The following is an 8,023-nucleotide window of genomic DNA, read 5'->3' as shown; positions in this document are numbered from 1 at the left end:
CCTCAAATCCATTGTACTCATTTCAATCGATACTGCACCTCTATCTCATTCATCTAGTATCCTTCACATTGAGTGGATATGACTGAATAACATAAGAATTTCTACGTAACCTTAACAGCACTAAATACCAGTACAGACGAAGAGATATTGTATATTTCAGATGTCAAGATCTAGAATCTCTTTATGTAATTCCAAAATAGACTTCATTATAGACTCCGAATAGTGGGCTACGTTTACGCCATTCTTATTATCACGATTATGGAAAACGGAGAGGTAGCAGTGGCTGAACGAGAGCATCCATTTTATCGATACTATGGTCAGCTTGCTCATCAGCAGAACATGCTCCAGGATTCAATCAGAACAGGAACATACTACAATGCTGTGTCTTATAATGTTTCTGATTTTGAGGGAAAGGTAGTCTTGGATGTAGGAACTGGATCGGGGATATTATCCTTGTTCGCCGCTCAAGCTGGAGCGAAAAAGGTGTATGCAGTGGAATGCAGCGGAATGGTTCGTTATGCACGTCGTCTGGTGAAAGCTAATGGTTTTGAAAACGTGATCCAAGTGATTCTTGGGAAGGTGGAAGAAGTGACCATTCCAGAGAAGGTGGACATTATTATTTCGGAGCCAATGGGTTTCTTCCTTGTTCACGAACGGATGTTAGAGAGTTACATTATTGCTAGAGATCGTTTCTTGAAGCCTGATGGCATGATGTTTCCAACAACGGGTACAATGTTCCTTTCCGTGTTTTCAGACGATTCGTTATATAAGGAACTGAAGAGTAAGTCCAAGTTTTGGAAGCAGAAGGATTTCTATGGCTTTGACATTAGTGGACTGAAGGATGATGCTCAACGGGAAGTCTTTAGTCAACCTGTTGTGGGGTACATTCCAACAACATCACTCATCACGGCAACAACCTCGACTCATGTGATTGATTTTCAGAAGGATAGTGTGGATTCGTTGAAACATTTCCAGATCCCCTTCAATTTCATCATTACAGCTACTTGTAGGTATAGAAGTGAATACTCAGGATTAGCTCTACTCCATGGACTTGCCTGTTGGTTCGATGTCAACTTTGTGGGAAGTTCATCCGAAGTTATTCTTTCCACAGCTCCCTACTCATCAGGCACTCATTGGTATCAGTGCCGATTGTGTCTTGAGAATCCACTTGGTGTGAATATGGGTCAGAGCGTGACAGGAATGTTGGATATGAAAGTGAACGAGGACAAGAGCTATGATGTAACACTGACGAGTTGAACTGATGAAAGGATCTGATGTGTAGTGACACTGGATGGAACACATATAAAGACATCTGGATTTTATCATCTCCAGGATCAGACATATTATGTACGAATAATGAGAGTGTTTGAATGTAGTATGGGAATCAGGAAGAGTATTAATGACTGTTTTGCAAATTGTTTGTTGGTAGAAGTAGTTTCATCTAACCTTATAAAGAGGTCGTTAGGTTGAAGTCTAGTAATTCTTCTTGGGAAGATCGATTGTCAGTACTTGCATTAGGTCCTTGATATGTGGAAGAAATTTGATTTCTTTACATCGGAATTGCTGCAATCAGACAGTCCGACAAGCAGTCTGTTCGCAATCCAGGTATTTATGATTGCAAGATTGTCCTTAGTTCATAGGCGATGGATATTACATGTGTTACGGGGGGCAATGGACAACTTCTGTTTGCGGACTCGGAAGGAGGTGTTACTATATCGAATCAGGATTACTCCTTGAGCCGATTTCAAGCGCATCAGGGATGTATCAATAATTGCCTCTTTGTTGATTTGTGTTTATGGGAATGATATTTAGTACAGATCTTCAAATATTCTTGTAACAATTGCTTCGAATGAAGATATAAGAAGTGAAGAGGACATTAGTCACTCACAGGAAATATGCAAGAAGGTTCGTGCCTCTTTGTATGCTAATCCAACATATGACTGGATGGCAAAGGATTTAGGATTATCTCCAGTGGTTCCACCATTGGATTCTTCTGCTCCTACGGAAATGAAGTTGTGGCGTATGAAAACAATGGACACAGAGACTCCCGAATGTATTCGAACTTTTTCACTTCCCGAAGTCGTCACTTGTGTGTGTGCAAATGAGGATAACGAGATTCTTGTACTTGGCTGCAAAAGCGGTGTCCTATATTATGTTCAAGGAGATTTATCTCGGAGCCGACGATGTAATCCCATTCGCTTTTCACATTCTTTTGATGCTCCTATTACTGGGTTACATATGTTCTATTCGGAAGTATGACTCATTTGTTGAAGTTACATGTAGGATCAGAAGAGTCTATTTTTGTATGCGTTGACAGAGAAGACAACAGGTTGTTATTGTATTGCACGAACGAATCGAAAGAATATCAGATATGAAGAATTAGATCCTTTGAATGGATGTCGAAGAGGTTGCAGTTGTATCACAGATTCAGGAGAATGTATGGTGGCTCGAGATGGAGGATTATTCAGATTTCGAGGAATGGAAGGAGTTGGTTGTTATGCGATTCCTGGACCTAAACAGTGTATTGGTTGTTTCAAGGATTGCATGTTGGTATGTTCAGTTCATGATAATAGTCAATTGATAACTATTTATAACTTACAAGCTCATTTCATTGAATATCAAGCCATTCTTCAAAGGTTCATATTGAAGATAAGAATAAGGATTAGAGATGATCATACTGAATGGGTACAAGAAGCTCTCTCTCAGTGGGGTGATGTGTTCTTATTCACAGATAACCATTCAATATTCTGTTTACATAGATTGGATCTTCAGACTAAATTAGCAATTCTGTACAAACAGAAGCTTTATGCACTTGCTCTTACAATCGCTCATAGTAATGATTTGTATTATAACAGTATTGTGGAAATCCATCAAATGTCCATATTTTGGGAATGTCATGATAATTAGGTATGGTGATTATCTTTACGAACAAGGTGAGTATGATGATGCAGTGAAGGAGTATGTGAAGACAATTGGAGTGATCGAACCTTCCTATGTGATTCGTCGTTTCCTTGATGCTCATCGTTTGCCAAACTTAACAGAGTATTTAGAGGCCTTACACAAGCAAGGAATAGCTAACAAGGATCATACAACCTTGCTATTGAAGTGTTATGCTCGAATGCATCTTGATGAGAAATTACGGGAATTCGTTCATAATAAGGACAATGGAATGAAGTTTGATATTGTCACAGCTATTCATGTGTTACGTGAATGTAACTGTGTTGCTGAAGCTAAAGAGCTCGCATATAAGAATCAGCATCATGATTATGTTAACATTCTGATCAATGAAACTAAGGAATATGAGGAAGCTGTTCAATACATTCATCATCTTCCTTTTAGTGATGCTGATTCCATTCTTCAAGAGTGTGGACATGTGTTATTGGATTATGCTGGAGACAGTACTACAGAGTTGATGATTGCTATGTGTGTTGGCTATGTCCCTCTAGTGGATGAGGTTCCTGTTGAGGAGTCTCCTGTGGAAGTGACACCTCGTCTGTCGTTGAGAGAGAGTGTTCGCCAGTCTATTCATTCTCGACTTCAGTTGATGAGTTCCTCTCGTGTTGCTACAGCAGCTCCTGCATTGCTGGCGACACTCGGTGAGAGAGTGTTAGAACCTGTGTGTGGGAACCCTTCATCATACATTCCACTCTTCGCTTCACACACAGATCTCCTTCTACGTTTCCTAAGGTGTGTGGTGAAGCGTGAAAAGCCTTGTGATTCTTCTACTTGGAACACTCTGTTGGAGATGGTGTTACGTGAGGAAACCAGTCATGCGACGGAAGTGGAAGGTGAGAATAAAGTGATGAAAGTGTTGATGGATCCAAATGCTCGTTATGATCCAGAAGAAGCCTTGATTTTGGTTCAGACATACAATCATGCTGTTGGTGAGACATATCTCTTTAAGAAGAATGGAATGTATTCCTTATTGCTCCAGCGCTACCTTCACAACAATGATAGTCAAGCCGCTATTACATTGTGCAAGGACTTCGGTACGCAGCAAAGTTCTCTCTGGATTCAGTTGATCATGATTCTGGCTCAACAGACTCCTGTGAATACTTCATTTTTGCACGAAATCCTTGATTACGTAGAGAAGAATCAGGTTCTCCCCTTACTCTATGTGATGCAACTTCTCTGTCAGAATGAGACCATTGAATTGGGGATGGTTCGGAAGTACATCATTCATTTGATGCAGCGTCAACAAGGCATTATTCAGGCTGTAATATCACTCTGTGGTTTGATATATAGGATAAGGAACGTTTGGATGAAGTGACAATTAGCAGTCGAGGACTGAAGCAAGAGATTAGTGATGTTATGAATGGAGCTCGTCTCTTCCAAGCAACCAAGTGTAGTAATTGTAACTTACCTCTGGAACTGCCTGTGATTCACTTTGTATGTGGTCACAGTTATCATAAGGCATGTGTCACAGGCGAACATGAAGGATGTTCTCGTTGTGCTTACAAGTTTAAGTGGGTTAATGGATGAATATGATATGCAGACCGTATTTGTCGTTACCTCCTGCTCCAACAGAAGAAGAATTCTTCCAAGCAGTAACAATAATTGATGAGTGTGAGAAATAGTTACGAAAGAGTCCAGATGGGTTTGGAGTCACTGCAGACTTCTTTGGGAAGAGAATGTTTACGAGTTTAGAATCGATAAAGAAGGAGAAGAAGAAACTCCCAGCAGATGATGTTGAGGGGATTTCGATGACGAAATTTTCGATGAGCGATTGAGCCGTATAGTGTTTGTTGAGAAACAAGTTGATTCAAGAGATCATTTATTTGGTCGCTTCGATGGAAGTGTAGGATTGGACTGAGTTCTTTGTCTAATCTCTAGGTCAAAGGACATCCAGCTCATAACAAACGTAGAAGTCTTCCAAGCACTTACCGAAGGAGGAACTGAAAACGCACTATCTGGAAGTGGTGAGTATCCCTGGATGAGAGCAATGGTACTTCAATACTTATCAATGACGCCGGCCAGCCATCTCTCTGACGAAAAGTCGTTCTTTAATGACCTGTAAACAGTAGAGTCCGGAGATTTTTTACAGCCCTTGAGCAGTTTGAACAAAAGTACTCGATACGGTTTATGCCACATGAAAAGATGCAAATGTTAAATATCGTTCCACTCCAACCGGTAGATGTTCATATTGTTGGTAAATTGCTTGGGTGATGATGTAGATTGTTGAGGAGTGTCCAGAGCGAATGACAGACGAAATGGTTAATGAGCTAGTAACACTGGTAACATCAAATCTATTGTACGATTCGGCTGATTTCTAACAAACACATCAGACAGCACAGATGAGTTGAAAACAAGAAGTTCCAGCAAAAACGGTCGACAGCGGATAGACCTTCTTAGATGAGTCTTGTTGGAGCAGAGGCAATGGATTAGGAGACTAGATGGGAGAAGAACACAATGGATTACTGCAGCACAAAGACTCCATCCAGAAGTAATTTTAGCAGCGGAATCTTCAAGAACATCCACATCAACAGAAAGCGTCACATTATCTATCATAGTAGAATATAACAATGAATACCGGGTAAAGAGACTTTAGGAATGGATGACGTGATTGCAAGAAGAGAATTCCGTAGTGAAGCTTCTAACTAGATCTTACCACCATTATCCGTGCAAACACGTTGATAGTCAATGGTTTCTTCTTGACAAAGAACATTGTTCGTATGCTTCAACAAGAGAGAGACCAATTCCGTTCCTTCAATTGTAACAATAGATAATCTCATTGCCTGGAACTCCTTCTATGTATCAGTTAACTAAAAATCTAGAACTCGCATCATCCAGGGTTGAATGCTCTGAATTAGGTTCTTCACATACAAGAGAACTTCCGGAACTCGATTCATATATGCAATCACTCCATACTTCGTTCGTCGTTCAAAGTACACTATTCATCACAATAATACCTGTTTATAGTACCATGTTTATAGTATCCAGTGAAATAAAAGAATTGATGTAGAACTACCTCGATAAACTCACACATGATGTCAACCACCGCTACAAGTGAGACAATGCTCATGAACTCTCACATTCACTGAAGATCGATACATCCGACATCAACAAACAAAGGCAAACCACTATTTGATTTCATCTTCCCACTGAAAGAAGTTGCAACGCGCATTGGGATCATTTCGGAATCCAATAGGCAACGAGCATGTATAAAAAAAGCGCCCATTGTTCTTTCCCTCCTTCGTAACTGAACATGATGGCTTTTAAATACACTCACCTTGATGTCTTACACAGCGCAAATGATGCCCACTACAAAGAGGAATGGAATTTACTTTCCGTTTCCCTCCAAAGAACCGATCAATCGGAACATCTCCTTCACTTTCTCGCTTTCTTCGTTTAGATCCACACATTTCACACGCTTTATTCTCATCAGCGTTCTCAAATGTACAAAAGGGACAACTCCAGTGTCCACTGACTGACTTCGTTACTGGAACCATTGCTCGAACAGTAGACTTCTTTGCAAAAAACTGATGGATCTTATGCTGACTACCGATCTTTTTCCTCAATCCTGGACACCCCTTTCCCTCGGTAGTTAGGTCAAGTCGAATATCTAGATTGAAACAAGATTCACAAAGATACCTGCAGTAACAGGAAGATGGTCACTTCCAGTCATTGTAGAGAGAATGGAACATGTTTGAATGGCATCCCGAAGAGACTCGTCACAAAGAATGTAATCAATTCGAGTACCAAAATTATTCTTCCGACCACCTAATTGAGTGCTAAAACAGGTATAGGCAGTCCGTTCGGTAGGATGCAGTACTCGATACACATCGACCAATCCAACACCACCACTTCTATCCTTTATTCCATCTCTCAAGCCATACTTCTCAGAGAGCAGGAGAAACTCAAGCCATTCACTCATTGATCGAAATGACTCCACAAATCCGTTAGTTTCAGCGTCATTCAACATATATGCAGAATCCAGAATACCACAGGTTGTATTGAAATCTCCTAATAGAATCAAGTGCTTTTTCTTTTGTTTTAACAGAACGACAATATCTTGGACCAATTCATAGAACTTTCGTCGAAACTGGGTTCGGGAAGTCCTTCATATCAAGTACCACTTTCACACCAACTCAATTCCAGCAGGAAAATAGATATTCAGAATAAATACATTGGAATATTCCAACAACAATACTCGACCTTCTTGATCACACTCTTGAATCAACTCATCATCATATTTTTCATCAAGTTCGAAATTCACCAGGTGGAAGATTCTATAATGAATTCAACATAAGAACAAGACGCCTGAATAGACAAATAGGATTTTTCTGGAAGCAAAGACCTTCGAACAAATGTACACACCCCTGCATAACCAGAATTCTTTGTGCAAAACGTCATGAAAACATCATACTCGCTTGGAATGAATTCTGCTCGCATTTCATTCTCAGATAGACGACTCTCCTATCTGTAATAATGCATTCCGAAGGATTCTACTTGAAAACAGACAACATCAGCATTCAGTTGTTCAAACAAATTATCAATGGATTGAGTATCTTTGATCAATGATCGTAATCCATTCACATTCCATGTTACAATCCTCATTGACTAAAAACACATTTCTGCAAAACTCATCCTATCATCCCTGGAATCGTCTATTGTTTCATTCTAATACACTATCGCCTCTTCGACGTCCATTATCAACAAATGCGTCTCCCTATTCAATTCCTATATAGTCGACAGAGTCAGATTCCGCCGTGATCTCCAAGTCGATTTCCAAATTGTGCCATTTGAATAACTGAAAACCAATGCCTGTATGTGTTGAATTTGTTAGATTTGATTTGGATTGGTGTTTCTTATCATTCTGTAGATTCACTATTATCACGTCGTTGGTCGTCGTCTTCCTACTGAGAATGATCCTGAGCCTGAAATTTACAGAATGAGACTGTTTGCTCCTAATCCTGTGACTGCGAAGTCTCGTTACTGGTATTTCATGCACAGACTTGAGAAGATGAAGAGTGGAACTGGTGAGATTCTGGCTGTGAATGAGGTAAGTGGTTTGTGTTGAGTT

The 8,023-nt window shown here is 40.1% G+C and overlaps 5 protein-coding genes across 5 annotated transcripts; 3 read left to right on the top strand and 2 right to left on the bottom strand.

Moving 5' to 3' along the window:
• Positions 1-258: 258 nt before the first annotated feature.
• On the top strand, positions 259-1,257 carry JH06_4507 (hypothetical protein; the record flags this gene model as incomplete). The annotated part of the gene is made up of 2 exons (XM_014669895.1): positions 259-393; positions 415-1,257. The coding sequence occupies 2 exons, from the start codon at positions 259-261 to the stop codon at positions 1,255-1,257; spliced, it is 978 nt and encodes a 325-aa protein (XP_014525381.1).
• A 1,579-nt stretch (positions 1,258-2,836) lies between these two features.
• On the top strand, positions 2,837-5,273 carry JH06_4506 (hypothetical protein; the record flags this gene model as incomplete). Its single annotated transcript, XM_014669894.1, is given in 9 exon segments — positions 2,837-2,859; positions 2,908-4,216; positions 4,246-4,466; positions 4,496-4,547; positions 4,578-4,688; positions 4,740-4,798; positions 4,834-5,013; positions 5,025-5,130; positions 5,175-5,273. The coding sequence occupies 9 exon segments, from the start codon at positions 2,837-2,839 to the stop codon at positions 5,271-5,273; spliced, it is 2,160 nt and encodes a 719-aa protein (XP_014525380.1).
• Positions 5,274-5,597: 324 nt separating this feature from the next.
• Positions 5,598-6,022, bottom strand: JH06_4505 (hypothetical protein; the record flags this gene model as incomplete). Its single annotated transcript, XM_014669893.1, has 3 exons — positions 5,598-5,747; positions 5,778-5,890; positions 5,923-6,022. The coding sequence occupies 3 exons, from the start codon at positions 6,020-6,022 to the stop codon at positions 5,598-5,600; spliced, it is 363 nt and encodes a 120-aa protein (XP_014525379.1).
• Positions 6,023-6,562: 540 nt separating this feature from the next.
• On the bottom strand, positions 6,563-7,353 carry JH06_4504 (exodeoxyribonuclease; the record flags this gene model as incomplete). Its single annotated transcript, XM_014669892.1, has 3 exons — positions 6,563-7,058; positions 7,089-7,229; positions 7,259-7,353. The coding sequence occupies 3 exons, from the start codon at positions 7,351-7,353 to the stop codon at positions 6,563-6,565; spliced, it is 732 nt and encodes a 243-aa protein (XP_014525378.1).
• Positions 7,354-7,760: 407 nt separating this feature from the next.
• Positions 7,761-8,020, top strand: JH06_4503 (60S ribosomal protein L20; the record flags this gene model as incomplete). Its single annotated transcript, XM_014669891.1, has 2 exons — positions 7,761-7,781; positions 7,823-8,020. 2 exons carry the CDS (start codon positions 7,761-7,763, stop codon positions 8,018-8,020), a joined length of 219 nt encoding a protein of 72 aa, XP_014525377.1.
• Between the last annotated feature and the right edge of the window lie 3 nt (positions 8,021-8,023).

This window comes from Blastocystis sp. subtype 4, assembly GCF_000743755.1.
Source record: "Blastocystis sp. subtype 4 strain WR1 chromosome Unknown seqid_0382, whole genome shotgun sequence".
NCBI lineage: Eukaryota > Bigyra > Opalinata > Blastocystidae > Blastocystis > Blastocystis sp. subtype 4.
Note: the sequence above shows the minus strand (reverse complement) of the source record. Positions and strands in the feature narration are given on the sequence as shown.